The sequence below is a fragment of the Rhinolophus sinicus genome, chromosome 2 (assembly GCF_057876585.1).
Source record: "Rhinolophus sinicus isolate RSI-liver-muscle chromosome 2, RSI-T2T, whole genome shotgun sequence".
NCBI lineage: Eukaryota > Metazoa > Chordata > Mammalia > Chiroptera > Rhinolophidae > Rhinolophus > Rhinolophus sinicus.
Window position 1 is genome coordinate 83,142,304 of NC_142502.1, and position 17,115 is coordinate 83,159,418.

Here is a 17,115-nt window from a genome sequence, read left to right on the forward strand (position 1 = left end):
TTCCTCAATCTTCTAAAGGATGTGACTCTGCTGATCAGCAATGTCTATTAATTGGGCTCCCTCCTGGATTTCCTTCTCTTCTCAATCTCTGATTTATATATTTCTTTTTCTTACTCATATCCAAACAAAGTGTGAAGTATCATCTCTCCATATTTGATCTTCAAATAATTCTAGCCCTAACTTTTCTAAGATACAGACTCAGATGTATAACTTTTTCTGGACATCTCCACCCAAATCATCCATCTGCATTCAAAATGACCATACTGAAACCATATTCATCATTTTCCCTAAATTAAAACGGAAATTCTGATTTTTTTTGTCAATAGGACCCCAAACTTTCAGTCATCAAACATCAATACCTAAATTTCCATTTTACTTTTTCTCTCTATTAACCTTACCTATTCACATTCATGCAGACGTTCTTACCATTCTTTTTCTGCTCACCTTGGCTATCCAAGAAGTCTTCTGAATTTCCCACCTAAACTAGTTCAATAGTTTCCAAATTAATCTTTCCGTCTCTTATTTCTGTCCTCAACTGTCCAAACCAGAAAAAACACTTTTTTCAACATGTCCATTTCTAACTCAAGCAGTATTTGATATGGGGGTGGGAAGGGGGAAGAAACATGTTCAACGTCATGGCTATGAACAAGGAATATTTTGCCATCTAAGACACAAACAGCTTACAACACAAATGGGGTTTATAGTACCTTAGAAAATGCTGCCTATAATCACATATACACACTACTTGTTTTATGCTGATTTCTTCCACAGAAGTTATTATCTGCTTTTCAACAAATATTCTTTCCTCACTCGAGTCTCCAATGCCCTATCGCTGCTATCACTGCTATAGTTTCCTGTCTAGTATTCTTCCTTAAAAATCTATAGTCATTTACTATTTAACTACACGTTATTATGTATTGTTGTTGTTTTTGGTATTAGTAAGAGCATACAGCTTAGAGACATGTGAATATGAAAAAATTACATGTCACAGTAGTATAAAAATAAACTCTAATTTAAAAAATGTTAAACAACAAATGCTATACAAATGGCAGGCATCTTAGTTTCCTTTGAAGAGTGGAAGAAAGGCTATTTTCTTTGGATTTCAAGTACAGATACATTTTTGTATTTGATGCTATTGATCCTGAAAATATCTTTATACTACTGTTAAATGAATACATATGCTCCAAACTATATCTCTTCAGTACTATTTCTAATATGTAACATATTTTCAAAAACTAGGAATTAAATTTTACAAAAGTCTTAAAATCCAACTCACTCACAAAATTTGCTATATTACAAATATAATGACAGTGACATTGTAAATATTTTTATGTGATATCATATTAGATAACATTAACAAACAGAAAAATATGACATGCTAGCTATTAATATAAAATCTAACCGAAGCAGATGAGTGGCATTTCAAAACCTCCTAAAGAGAATTTTCCTTGTGGATCTGTAGTTCACTCAAGTGGCTACAACTGGCATTTATGCAATGCTTACCAGGGTGTGCAGAAGCTACAAGGTTTCCCATCCATTAAACCTGCCTTTACCTTGAATTCTAACTGAATTGAAAAGGATGTTATCACTGTGCACTTCTGGTGTCTGAATGTACTTTACCATTTCTGAACATTTCTGTATAACTTGGTACTACTAACTGATACTCTAAGTTTTTAGATCCATTATGACCCATAACTTTCATAATCAAATTTTAATATTTATTAGTTTTAAATTAGAAAACTTCCAAACTGACTCAGACTCATGTTTTAATATTTCAATTTATGGGGTTGGGGAAGATGAATTTGTTGAATACAGCTCATATCTATGAGAACCAATGTCACTTCATTGAGAGGTAAGGAAATGATAACAACAACAACAACAACAAAAACCAGACCCACTGACCTAGGAGCCAGGAGAACTGGCAGCCACAAAGCACAAACAAAAAACAATTTTTCCTTCCTCTGAACCTGATTTTGCTTATAACACATTTACAGCATAGGTCACATATTATGCCATTTTTTTTACGTGTTTACACATACTATAAAATCTAGCACAATGCTGTGCACACATTAGACATTCAATAAAAATGTGATAAATGCACAAAAGAACGAATGGCTCCATTTTACTCCTACCTCGTTGTGCAACTGGGTCTGTCCCCTCATGTGTTACTGAGAGGCATGGCTTTGGCTGTAGCAGCCAAAATTATGTTAGGAGTCAGAGGATAAAGATGGAGAAGCCACAATCCAATCACCAATCTGTTATATCCATACAATGGAATGCTTTTAGGCATTAAAGAGGAATAAAGTACTGACACAAGCTACAGCATGCATGAACCATGAAAATATTAGTCTACGTGAAAGAAGCCAGTCACAAAGACCACATATTATAAAATTCCATTTACATAAAATACCCAATATAAGCAAATCCATAGAGTAAAGACATAGGTTGATTGAGGGGGAAACCCTGAACATAATAGGGTTTCTTTATTGGGGAGACGAACATGTTCTAAAATTGATGGAGGTGATTGATGGTTACACAACTTTATGAATATACTAAAAATCACTAAATTATATATTTTATATGGTTGAATTATATGACATATGAATTATATCTCTATAAAGCTGTTAGCAAGGAAAAAAAAGAAAAGAATACAGTCGCCAAACAAACTGTATTTACACCTGTAAGGGAAATGTCTTAGTTTCCACAGGCCATTCTGGGGTCCCCATCATTATGTCAAATCCCCCAAAATGCCTTCATTCCTGAGTGCCCAGTGCACTATATGTGACAAAAGGATGCCAATAGCAGGTTGCTGTCTGATGCTCAAGGCTGGGTTGATGCTCAAGAAGGAAAGAAAAAAAAGAAGCTGAGGCAAATCAAGTCAATGAGTTGCTCTGGGAGGAAAGCGGCTGTGAACAGGAGCTCTACGCTAGAATGTCAGCAATGAGATGCACAGAGGAAGGAGAAAAGCCTGAACAGTGTGAGTTAAAAACCAGGTTCTGGTGTAGGCAAATCTGGGCTCTTCCACCTACTAGTCTCCATTTTCTTCTCTCTTGTAAAGTCAGGATAATAACAGCATGTACACCTCTGTGTCAGGCTCCAAATAGCTGATGTGTGTGGAGCACTTAGCCCTGCTAAACACCAGTAAGCTTTCAAGAAACTGTACCTGCTACTACCGTTATTAGTATTATTAATATTCTCCCTTCAGAATTTCTTACAATATCATTTAGGACCATCTGCCACAAGTAGATTATTATTTCCAAATGTATTCAAATAAAAGATAGCATAGGATTATTATATAACAAACACCACCCCTCAAATGGACAACCCAATGCTGTACAAGATGAATCTGTACTTACTTTGTCTCCTTTCCTTACAAAAAGGATGGATGATACTTATAAATTCTTCATGTGTGTTAAAGTTAAACAAAATGGAGTTTAATGAATAACTTGCATGAAAGATGTAATGAAAAACACTATAAATCCTTATTTTAAAACTTTTCTTGGTCAAAATGTAATATTAAATATTCACAGAAAAAAAATGGCAAAGCTTCACTAAAAAGCAGGTGCCAGACAGGACTATAAAACAGTCAACTTTAGTAAAGAAATATTAGACTAGATGTTCTTCATATGGGTTAAAAAAAAGTAAAGTTATGAAACTTAAGGGAGTTGTCAGGGAAATGTTTGCCCCTGAATAGAACTATGGAAGAAGCCCAAGAGAAAATAATGTAACCTGGTTTTGTTCATTTGTTTTGCTTGATCATATTTTCTGCTTGTAGAAGGAATATGGGAATATGAAGCCAAAAGCAAAGGAAAAAAAAATCTAACTTTTCAAGTGAAAAGCTACCAAACAGTACTAACTAGACTGTGTTTTCATGCTCGGCTACACATTAGATTCAACATGGAGTCCTTTAAAATCATCCCTGTCCAGTATTTCATTGGCGGACAGAGCTTTTTTTTTAAGTTCCCACTTGAATCTAAAGAACAGCTGGGGCTGAGAACCACTGAGCTAGCTGCAAAGAGCCTATGCCGGATGTAGTACAAAGCCTGGCATGATGTTATAAAGATGATAAACATCTGGTGGATAAACACTTTTTGATTAATGTTTTGCAGTTTTTCCTTTTGAACCGAGTTGTGGGCCACCTCCTTGTCACAAGACCAGTATCTCTTCCAGTTATCACCCTACAAAGTTAAACAGCTTCTGCATTGCACATTGAAAGCCAACTGAGAAGTTCTCACAGCATCAAGTACCTCAGATGACATTCTAAAAGACAGAAGTTTCACTATTTAGCATAAGACCTAATGTAAGCAATTCTTCTTCAAAAGGAGAATTTAGGTTTACTGAAGCAGAAAACGAAAAGCCTTTAATACAAAGCTGTAATTAATGGGTATTATAAATCATAGCAGCGCATCTATGATTTCAGGTTTGTGGAATGCACTGCATACAACGCACAGTAATTCAACAAAAAGTGGCATCCTGCATATAATTGCCTCTCTTGGAGAAAACCAATTTGATCCCAAAAGGTTGGAAAGGAAGGCAGATAATTACATATACTTACAATGCAATTGCTTCCCTGTCTCCAAAGCAAACTTTAAAACATGATTTTATTTTAAGCAAAATAATTTTTCTTCCGCTATTCCTTTTTACATTCAGTCTAATAGACTAGTAAGGCCAAATTGTCACATCTGCCTATTTATTCTTAATTAGTTATTCTGAGACTTGCACATTCCAAGATTTCATACTGATTAAATTCCTGCATTCCCACAACAGAGCGATATATTAGGTAAAGTTGCCCCAACATAAAAATACAAATCAAAAGGGATTTGAAAGACACCATTCTTACCCTGTAACAAGCATCCAACACCATGCTAGGAAACCACTAAATGATAACAGATTGGCAGTCTCTCCTCCACACCTGACCTTCACTTAGACAGGAAAGGCCAGCCCTAGACAGAATCTGCTTTAATGCACAAGGAGCCTCTTTAAACAGAACCCTGTCTGCCCTCTTTGGTAAAATTCACATCTACAGCTCCAGCCAGAGTCTCAGTCTCTCCCTCTATCCCACATCAAAGTCTTCTAACTGGTAACCGACTCCAGAATAACTCCAGTTTATGGTAGGCCTTCTTTACAGTTTTTAAATGTTACATGATCGATGATAGTACTTCTCCAGAAAAACAGCATGTCTCAAAACAAGTGCTCCAGGATAAGTGCTATCCAAAGCAGCTCTACTTGCATCTTTAAAAATGTTTAGCTTAAGTTTTTCTTTCTCTCATATCTTGAATGAAATATGGAAAATTCAACTTTTCACGTATGCAATAAACTATTAGCATCACAAAGAAATTCTCTTACTGAAGTGTATACTTAATTTTTTCAGAGGAAAAGAAGGTGCAGTAATTTGACGAGTCACCTCATTAGTTTGTAACTCTACAAAAGTGACAGGACGAACATCACTGTTTGCCCATTCTCCTTCAGGAACTGCAAAGCACTAACACCCACTGGGCCTGCCCTACATGACTGGGATTTCACCTTCAACATACACAGACACAGTGGCCACAATGCAATTTTAGAAGAACACCGGATAGAGGATCCATCTCTCCCTTCCTCACCATCCTTTGAACCTTATTTATTTCACCTTCCCCTACTCTGTATCTCCATCTCTCCCTTAACTGCTTTTTTGTTACTATTTTTTCTGCCTTTGAACCCATTCTGCCTCCATTCTTTTTTTCTTTTTTTTTTGCATTAGATCTGTAATAAATAATAAATATATATATTTAATGAATTATACAACAGAGGGTGCCAAAAATGTATACATATTTTAAGAAAGGAAAAAACTATTAAAATTGTAATACTCAATATATACCATTAACAAAAGATGAATACAAGTCACGTTTGACTTTTGCAATTACAAGAGGTGCTCAAAGTGGTTACCATCAGCATCGAGACACTTCTTTTTTTTTTAATTTTTTTTTTTTAGTTTCAGTTGCACAAAACAATGTCATAGTTAGACATTTATCATTTATATCCCTCACACTGTGTCAACCCCCCTACCCCCATCCACTAACCCTCTGACATCGCACACAGCCATTACATTTCCATTTCAGTGAAGTCATTAGGCATCTACATCTTCCCTGAGGTTGTCTCCCTAACGACATACCTGTCCATCGGATACCCTACAAAATCTTTACAACATTATTTATTACATTCCCCAAATTAATTTTCAAAACCCCATGGCCATCTTGTGGTTACTGACTGTTTTCTAATCCCCTCACTTTCCCCCTTATCCCCACCCGCCCCATCTAGCAACCCTCAGTTTTTCCTCTGTGTCTCTGAAACTGTTTCTAATTAGTTCATTCATTTATTCTTTTCTTTAGATTCCACATGTAAGTGAGATCATATGGTATTTGTCTTTCTCTGTCTATCTTATTTCACTTAACATAATGTTCTCTAGGTCCATCCATGTTGTTGCAAATGGTAAGATTTCTTTCTTCTTTATGGCTGCAAAATACTTCATTGTATAAATGTACCACAGTTTCTTAATCCAGTCATCTACCAATGGGCATTTCAGTTGTTTCCATGTCTTGCCTATTGTGTATAGTGCTGCAATAAACACAGGGGTGCATAATTTTTTTTGAATTACAGTTTTGGATTTCTCCGGATAGATACCTAGGAGTGGAATTGCTGGATCATAAGTTATTTCCATTTTCAGATTTTTAAAATACCTCCATACTGTTTTCCATAGTGGCTGCACCAATCTGCAATCCCACCAACAGTGCACAAGCGTTCCCTTTTCTCCACATCCGCGCCAGCACTTGTTGTTTGTTGATTTATTGATGATAGCCATTTTGACTGGGGTGAGGTGGTATCTCATTGTGGTTTTTATTTGCATTTCTCTGATGGTTAGTGAGGTTCAGCATTTCTTCATATGTCTGTTTGCCATCTGTATGTCCTTTTTAGAAAAATGTCTCTTCATGTCCTCTGCCCATTTTTTAACTGGGTTGTTGTTTTTTTTTTTTTTTTTGAGTTGACTTGAGTGAGTTCTTTGTAAATTTCGGATATTAGCCCTTTATCAGATATATCATTGGCAAATATATTTTCCCATTCAGTAGGATCCCTTTTTGTTTTATTGATGGTTTCCTTTGCTGTGAAAAAAACATTTTAGTTTGATGTAATCCCACATGTTTATTTTTTCTCTTACTTCCCTTGCGTGAGGGGATATATCAGTAAAAATCTTACTCTGGGTAATGTCTGTGAAGTTTCTTCCTATATTTTCTTTTAGGAATTTTATAGTTTCAGATCTTACAGTTAAGTCTTTAAGCCATTTTGAATTTATTTTTGTATATGATATGAGGAGGTGGTCCAGCTTCACAGTTATGCATGTGTCTGTCCAGTTTTCCCAGTATCATTTATTGAATAGACTGTCTTTACCCCACTGTGAATTCTTGCTCCCATTGTCATAGATTAAATGATCATATAGGCACGGATTTATTTCGGGGCTCTCTATTCTGTTCCATTGATCTATGTGTCTGTTTTTATACCAGTACCATGCTGTTTTGAATACTGTAGCCTTGTTGTACAATTTGATGTCAGGTATCGTTATATCTCCCACTTTGTTCTTATTTCTCAAGATTGCCAAGGTTATCCGGGGTCTTTTATGGTTCCATATAAATTTTAGGATTATATATTCTATTTCTGTGAAAAATGGCCTTGGTAATTTGATGGGAATTGCGTTGAATATGTATATTGCCTTAGGCAGTATGGACATTTTAACTATATCAATTCTTCCTGTCCATGAACATGGTATGTGTTTCCATCTATTTGTATCTTCTTTCATTTCTTTCTTCAGTGTCTTATAATTTTCTGAGTACAGATCTTTTACTTCTTTGGTTAAATTTATTCCCAGGTATTTTATAGACTTTGAAGCAATTATAAGTGGGATTGTTTTCCTAATTTCTCCATCTGATATTTTATTATTGGTAAATACAAATGCAACTGATTTCTGAATATTAATTTTGTATCCAGCTACTTTACTAAATTCATTTATCAGCTCTAATAGTTTCTTGGTGGAGTCTTTGGGGTTCTCTATATATTGTATCATGTCATCTGCATATAATGACAATTTTACTTCCTCCTTACCAATTTGGATGCCTTTTATTTCTTTTCTTTTTATTGTCTGATTCGGGTGGCTAGAACTTCCAGTACTATGTTGAATTGAAGTGGAGAAAGTGAGAAACCTTGCCTTGTTCCTGATCTTAAGGGGAATGGTTTTAGCTTTTCCCCAGTGAGTATGATGTCAGCTGTGGGTTTATCATATATAGCCTTTATTATATTGAGATATGATCCCTCTATTCCCACTTTCTTAAGGGTTTTTATCATAAGTGGCTGCTGGATTTTGTCAAATGCTTTTTCTGCATCTATTGATATGACCATGTGATTTTTATTTTTCATTTTGTTAATATGGTGTATCACACTAATTCATTTGTGGATGTTGAACCACCCTTGCATACCAGGAATCAATCTCACTTGATCATGGCGTATGATCTTTTTAATGTATTGCTGAATTCTGCTCGCTAATATTTTGTTGAGGGTTTTTGCATCTATGTTCATTAGAGATATCGACCTGTAGTTTTCTTTTTTTGTGGTATCTTTGATTTTGGGATCAGGGTGATAGTGGCCTCATAAAAAGTATTTGAAAGCCTTCCCTCCTTCTGGATTTTTTGGAAGAGCTTGAGGAGAAAAGGTGATAATTCTTTTATGAATGTTTTGTAAAATTCACCTGTAAAGCCATCTGGTCCAGGGCTTTTGTTTGTTGGGAGATTTTTGGTTACTGATTCAATTTCCCTGGTGGTAATCAGTCTATTCAGGATTTCCATTTCTTCTTGAGTTAGCCTTGGAAGGTTGCATGCGTCTAGAAAATTGTCTATTTCTTCCAGATTGTCAAATTTGTTGGCATACAGTTGCTTATAGTATTTTCTTAATTTTTTTTTGTATTTCTGTGATGTCTGTTGTCACTTCTCCTCTTTCATTTCTGATTTTTTTTTAATTTGGGTCCTCTCTCTCTCTCCCTTTTTTTTTGTTTTGTTTTTGTTTTTTATGAGTCTGGCTAAAGGTTTGTCGATTTTATCTTCTCTAAAAAGCAACTTTTGGATTCATTGTTCTTTTGCATTATTTTTCTGATTTCTATTTCATTTATTTCCGCTCTGATCTTTATTATCTCCTTCCTTGTACTGCCTTTGGGCTTATTTTGCTGTTCTTTTTCCAGATCCCATAAGTGTGATGATAAACTGTTGGTTAGTGAGTTTTCTTATTTCTTGGGGTAGTCCTGCAATGCTATGAATTTCCCTCTTAGGACTGCTTTCGCTGTATCCCATAGATTTTGGGTCGCCATGTTTTCATTTCTGTTTGTCTCGAGATATCTTTTAATTTCTTCCTTGATCTCATGGTTGACACATTCATTATTTAGTATCATGTTATTCAGTCTCCATGAATTGGTGTTTCTTCCAGTTTTGTTTTTTTTTTCCTGTAGTTCATTTCTAATTTCACAGCACTGTGGTCAGAGAAGACAATTGGGATGATTTCAATTTTCTTAAATTTATCAAGACTTGTTTTGTGGCCTAACGTGTGATCTATCTTGGAAAATGTTCCATGTGTGCTTGAGAAGAACGTGTTTTCTACAGCTTTGGAGTGAAATGCTCTGAAAATATCGATTAAATCCAAGTGGTCCAACGTGTCATTTAAGGCTGTTGTTTCCATATTGGTTTTCTGTCTGGAAGACCTGTCCCATGTTATCAGAGGTGTGTTGAAATCCCCTACTATGATACTGTTACTGTTGATCTCTGTCTTTATGTCAGTCAATGTCTGTTTTACATATTTAGGTGCTCCTATGTCAGGTGCGTAGATGTTTACTAGGGTTATGTCCTCTTGTCGGATCGATCCCTTTATTATTATATAGTGCCCATCTTTGTCTTTTAATATATTCTTCATTTTAAAGTCTATTTTGTCAGATATAAGTATTGCAACTTCAGCTTTTTTCTCATTTCCATTTGCATGAAATGTCTTACTCCAACTTTTCACTTTCAACCTGTGTGTGTCTTTTGATCTGAGGTGAGTCTCTTGTATAAAGCACATACAAGGGTCTTGCTTTCTTATCCACTCAGCCACCCTATGTCTTTTGATTGGAGCATTTAATCCATTTACATTTAAAGTGTATTGATAGGTACACAGTTATTTTTTAAATTTGTAGTTAGATTGTTTTCATATTTCTTCTGTTTACAGAAGCCCTTTTAATATTTCCTGCAATGATGGCTTGGTCATAATAAATTCCTTTAGCTTATTCTTTTCTGGGAAGCTCTTTATCTCTCCTTAAATTTTAAATGATAGCCTTGCTGGATAAAACAATCTAGTTTGTAGGCTTTTGTTTTCCATCACTTTGAGTATCTACTGCCACTCCCTCCTGGCCTGCAATGTATCTATAGAAAAGTCATTTGATAGTCTTATAGGAGTTCCCTTGTATGTAACCCGCTGTCTTTCTCTTGCTGCTTTTAGGATTCTCTCTTTGTCTTTAACATTTGCCATTTTAACTGTAATATGTCTTGGTGTGGACCTGTTTGGTTTTATCCTGCTTGGAACTCTCTGCACTTCCTGGACTTGTATGTCTGTTTCCTTCACCAGGTTAGGGAAGTTTTTGGATATTATTACTTCAAATATGTTCTCGATCCCTTGCTTCCTCTCTTCACCTTCTGGTATTCCTATGATGCGCATGTTGTTGCGCTTGATGTTATCCCAGAGGTCTCTTAAACCATTCTCATGTTCTTTATTCTTTTTTCTCTTTGTTGTTCCATTTGGGTGATCTCTAACTTGTCTTCTAAGTCGCTGATTCGATCCTCTGCTTCATCTAATCTGCTGGAATTCCTTCAAGTGTGTTCTTTATTTCAGTTATTGTATTTAACTGGTTGTTCATTATGATTTCTCTATCCTTCTTTATGTCATCACTAAGCTCCTTAAACATTCTTATCATCAGTGTTCTGAACTCTGTCTCTGATAGGTTGGTTACCTCATTTTCATTTGGTTCCAATTCTGGAGGTTTCTTCTGTTCTTTTATTTGGGAAATGTTCTTTCTTTCCCCATTCTGGCTGACTCTCTGTGTTTGCTTTGATGTATTAGATAGATCCCCTAGGGTTCTTAGTTTTTCCTGGGTTATCTTATGTAGTATGTGTGCTTTGTACTTGACTTGCACCACTTCTTTCTTCTCCTCTGTATGTGCTCCAAAGGTGACTCTTGTGTTGTATATATTGTCCTGTTAAAGTTGATCTTTAATTGCTTTGAGCTTGTGAGTATGTGGGATTGACTCCTAGGCTGACTAGTTGTGAGACTTGGCTCTGCCCACAGCAGGATATTCTGCTGCATGAGGGTTGACCGCTTAAATGAGGCTTGGCCTCTATGGGCTCTTGTGCCTGTAGAGAATTCCCTCTGGGTGTGTCTCTGGTAGGTCAAACCTGGCAGTACTCTGGTTTTGTCTGGAGTTGGCATCTGGGCGTGTTGAATCTTGTGACTCTTGAGCTGGGCCCTGGTGTAGGGCAATTTCAGAACAAAGCAAATCATGAAGCACAACAACAAAAACAACAACAAAGAAAACATCAAATACATTCACATGTAAAAACAATCGATAACCCACATTCAACACAGGCAAAAATATCAAAGATATAAAAAACAAAAAAAGCAGTGCCAGTCTTGGCTTAAGCCCACCAAGTAATCTCCAGGTTGTCCTCTGCTGTACCAAAGAGTACTGTGCAGGCAGAGCCGGTCACCTGGTGCCCAGAGTGACCTTGGGACTGCAGATTTAGATGCGTGGGGCTAAGGGGTCTGGATGGTAGTTTCTACAAAGTCAGTGCAGTTTCTGCTTTTGCCTGCACATATGCACACTGAGAGTAGCACCACCAGCCCTGTGTCCAGTTCTCCTGAGTCTTAGGGCACTTTTTCCATGTGTGTGTGCGCGTGCGCGCGTATGTGGTGGGCGGGAGATTTCTGAGCTGCTGGAAACCCAGAGCTGCATCTGCGACCTACTGCTGATCCCTGGGAGTATCTCCACAGATGTAATTGCCCTGCCCTAGGCAGGCCACAAAGTGTGGGGGCTGGGGATGCAGGGGTCTTCTCTTTCCCAGCCCAGTAGTATCACACTGTTCCCAGCCTCTTGCCTGGGTCAGAGGTGCACGCAGGGTCATCCCAGATCCTGAGTGCTATGGCTCCTTTGTAGTCTGACACTACTCCTCAGTTCAGGGGTCAGCTTAAGTCTCTGGAAGGGCGGGGATAGGACTGGGAGAGTGGGGGGAGGGGCCCCCGTATGGAGTTTATATCCTTTTTCCAACCTAGGGACCAGTTGTAGGTCTCAGCTGAGGTTACTGCCTCAAATGTTGGATATACTGCTCTCTTGGTGGGTGAGATCAGCTGTGGGATGCAGGGAAAGAGCCCACCTCCTGGCTCTTGTGGTCTCTGTTCTGTCCTGGGATTCCTTGCGTCTCTATAGCCGTGGATATGGGCCACATGTCCACTCCGCTCCCTTCCCTCTTCCCCTGCTGCCCAATTTGCCCACCTTCATGTAATCCTTGTATGAGTCTCTTAGCTGTTCTGTGTGATGAGCAGAGGGTCCTTTGATGAGTTATAGATGTTCAGTTTGTGATAAGCTCCGGAGGAGAACTCAAGAAGTCGCTTCACTGCCGCCATTCCTATGACATCACTCCCATTCTTTTTTTAATACTTATTTTTCTCTAGATTCTCTCTCTCCAACTTCTGCCACCTTTTCTCCATGCTACCACTTCTACCATCTTTTCTTCATCTTGCCCTGTAACTACCTCCCCTTGGCTCTCCTGCTCTCACTTCTGCCTTAGCCATCTCTCTTTACTGCTTGTTTTGTGCCTTGCACTAGTCTCCTTTCCACGAGGTCACACCTAATTTCAATGTCCAAGTACCTTTCCCAAAACAGATACTCCGTGGACAAAGGAAGATCTAAAATTCCCAGGGACTAGAAACTCTAGACTCTGGATTTACAAAAGAAAAAAAAAATGCTAATATCTCACACTATGTATCTGTGTCGCACAGGACCAACTCAATGATTACTGTCATAATAATTTTCTAGCAATACAATTTCAAAAATTGAGTAGAGAGAATTGGATTCTAATCTCACAGAATTAAATAACTGGTTTATTAGTCTTTTTAACTGTACCCTGAAAGCTACTACTGGGACTCATTCTGGCTTCCCCTTATTCAAACTTTGAAGATCATACGAGAGGGCAGCTAATGGGAAGAACAACTAGAGAGCCAAACACTACGAAGAAACTCTGTTGCCACGCAGCAGCCTACCCGTCTGTCTCCTTGTACCTGCCCTTAAAGAAAGGAGAGTCTGTGAGATGGATCCTTTCAGGGACTTTGCTTCACCTTTGTGCTCGCACCTTATGTCTCCCTGTTTGGCCCCAAAAGATGGCTGGCTAGTCAATGACAGGTAAGATTCCCCACGGTGGGGACAACCCAAGCCAGACACAGCCACGTGGGGACCATTTGGGGAACTCACCGGTCAATAGAGGTGGGCACAGTCCCCCACCTTCTCCCGGCTAAGGAGAGCCTCTGCCTCTGTGGCTGCATTCCTTCCCACAACCTGCAGGGGAAGTGACTCAATGACGTGCTCGCCATCTATTCATATGCATAAAGGTTTTGTCCCTTGGGGAGGTACAAACATCCTGAGACTGATGGTTCAGCTGCCTGCAGGCAAGGGTGATTGATTTGAATCAGTTTCCTATTATAATGTATGGGATTCACAGATCTTGAGATTGACAAGCTTTATCTCCTTTACTTCCTCACCTAAGTAATAAAAGCTATGTGTTGGCCCGATTTGGGGCTCTGTCCTTGAGGCTGGAGTCCCTTGGCCCTGCTTGCACTCTATTCTCAACTACTGTCTTTCTTAACCCTGCGTTGCCCTTCTTGCTTCCCACAGCTCTTGTCATGCAGGACGCGACAAAAATCTACAAACCAGGAATTATTTGAACCATAAAAATGAAATCACAAGGTAAGAGCAGGCTGTAACTAAAGCTAACTGTAACTGAAATCTAGTAAGGTTTTAAAAGTCAATTGTACATTAATCCTACCGAACCAGAATTAATATCTGCTAACAGTGAGGCTACCTGCAATTATTTAGTAAAACACTTTTTCTGGTCTAAATTATCAATGGGCATTTAAACATCAGAGCAGAATTCTGGGATTTCAGGTTTCCAAAAGTCATCCTGAAATATGACAGTTCATATTTACTCACTGTACATTATTCTACCAAAGTAGCAAAGCTCAAGTCTTAAGCTTTGCTAGGAATTACCTGAAGATTACCTTTTGCCCAAAAAAATCTATCAGGAAAAAAAAATACCCCCTCATTTTACTTAAAGCAACTAGCACATTAAAACCCAAGCCAACTAATTTGTGATGGAACTTAAATGAAGAGCCAGCTGCAAATCACAGTACCACAGAGAAAAGAAAGTGGCAAGGCAAGCGGGTTATCCAGACAGAAGAAATAAAAGTGTTTTCAAATATTTGTAAAATGTGATTGAAAAGATTAAAGGAAAATGGAAAACACTTTTTATAAAATGCCATAATGCTCAAATAAAAATCTACCCACATTGTTGTTTTAGGAAGCAGAATATATTGAACACTATTTGTCCAAAAGACAATCTATGCTCCTTAAGATGCACTTAAGTTAAAATGGAAAGGCTTCTTTAACAGATCAGGGTAACTCAATCATCTGTATTTTTAGTTTCTGATGTACTAGAAATTGACAGATAAAGCTCTAGGTAGGTAATTTTACAAAAGTGCAAAATTTAGAAGAATGAGAATGCAGGAAGGAAATATGTTCAGATGTGGGCAGGGGAATTTCATAATCCTGTGTAGCTGGGGTGTTCCTAATATATTACGCTTGGTTCTTAATAATAGTATATATTTATTAATAAATACCATTTCAAAATAGAAATCAGTACGCAGATACAAATTATGTTTTAAACACATAGATATAAATGCATGAGAAAACTGAATATCCTTTCTGTTAATATATGTTAAAATACAAAAAGTATATACTATTCAATATAAATTCACGTCTACTGCATAAGATCCTGGATCGCATTGCTTATTCTGAATCAAGGACAAAAGCTCATACTATTTTCATACTTTGCATACAAAAAACCTTGGTTCTCCAAAAATCAATAAGTCAAATATTTGACTGCTCTGTATGCTCTGATTAGAGGATTCCCATCACTAAGGTCACTGTGTCCCACCTGCTTTTTCAAGCTTTTCACATTAACAGCCAATACCAGGGGGTGAATTTTCCTAGTTTTAAATATCACCATCTGTTCTCATTGTAATGGTGACAAAACCATAAATGTGATTCAGTAGTGTTTTTATTCTGAGGATGGTAAGAATTTGCCTGCTGTGAAAATACCAATAGTTCACCTTGCATGACATTTTCCCATTTGAAAGTATCTGCTTCCATAAACTGAAAGCTAATGTGCCAGGAGGCTGTGCTCCTCAGCAACTTACAGGGGGTTCCAGAGGGAAACTCTGCCTCCAGATGGCCCTTTACTTGCCATGAGAAGTGAGTTAAATAAGTTCTTTCTTCATGGAGAATACCAATTTTAGCAATTAAGTGTATGCCAAAATAATTTCGATACTGAAGATAATGAAATGACTACCTGACATCAGAAGACGTCCTAACAAGTGATGCTTTCCTCATAAGTATTTCACCGTTGGGGAGAATCTCTGTTTCAGAGTTTATAAACAAGTATTGCAGTAAGCCTGGATTCAAAGCCTGAGGTCTTCAATGAAGCAAGTCAATCCAAAAGAAACTTAGAGATCGACTTACGCATTTTAATAAAAATAATAAGAGCTCTGGTCCTAGACACACATAAGGAAATGATTCTATATATTCCTTTTATAAAGAAACACATGATTATACTATATCCCATGCATAGTTACCATTCAATAAGTGTGTGTTGTATATATCAGTTGCGTACGAAAGTTGTAAGCAATCTACTCCAACCAATCAAATTAAGCATAAAAAAATAATTTGTTGAAAAGATGATACATACTTTTAGAGAATATCCAGAGGGTCCAAGAATAATAAAGAAAACACTAATATACATTGTCATAAATATGGCAGACACTATTCTAAGAGTTTTGCTTTAATTAACTCATCTAATCCTCAGAACAAACCTATGAAGTACATGCTATTATTTCTTCTTTTTACATTTCAGAGAATTGAAGCAGAGAGAGATTAACCAACTTTCTCAAGCTAAGTTACAGGGCTGGTAAGTGGCAGAGTTGGGATTCAGGGCTGGAATGTGAATGCATCTAGTCTGGTCCCCGAGTCCGTGCTCTGGGCTGCCTCTCACAGACAGCCAGGTCAGGAACAAAATCCAAAATGATGCCTTAACACTAGTCCAGTGGGAAACCACTGCTCTGTTTCTGGGCACAGACTCTATACTTTGCATCACAAACTCCACTAACTCTGCACCCTGGACCCTGTCTCTAGAATGGCTGACAGTGTTATTTTGGAAAACCCAGTATAGCTACTGTTCCTGCCTAATCCTCAGCAGAATGGATTTTTGCTGGTACCTTCTCTGTGTCACTAGCTTCTAATTTGGAAACTGGGGCAAATGCATCATATGCCTGTACCATAGCTACAAGAAAAGCTGGGAAGGCAGGTATGACATTTTCTACTTATGTAAAAAGAGACAGGTTCTATCCTCACGGGAGGGAGCGAGGACTTCCACACACAGGTATATCCCAGGAAATTAAATATGTGGTAGCCAAACTAAACGACAACATATCAACTACATTCTGATGGTGGTAGTGGATACAACAAAGAAGAAAAAAGATTTATGAACCAAAGACAGGACTTGATCTGGGCAACAAATGCTACAGAAAGCGTTTGATCTTTTCCTATAATAGTTCCAATTGTAGAGCATAGCTGCCAAGGATGCGGATTCTAGGATCTATGCCAAGGCTAAAATAGTCAAGAAATGGTGGTAATGATGATTACGAAAATAATGATGATGGGGATGGGGACAAGAACAGAACAACAGTGCCTGGCACACT

At 37.7% G+C, this 17,115-nt stretch overlaps 1 protein-coding gene across 1 annotated transcript in view; it reads right to left on the minus strand.

Moving 5' to 3' along the window:
- LOC148758806 (DNA primase large subunit-like) overlaps positions 1-16,695 on the minus strand; it is a 160,464-nt gene extending 143,769 nt beyond the window's left edge. Inside the window, exon 1 of the mRNA XM_088796328.1 lies at positions 16,633-16,695. Coding sequence (XP_088652454.1) covers positions 16,633-16,695 — 63 coding nt within the window. The remainder of the gene's footprint in view (positions 1-16,632) is intronic.
- Between the last annotated feature and the right edge of the window lie 420 nt (positions 16,696-17,115).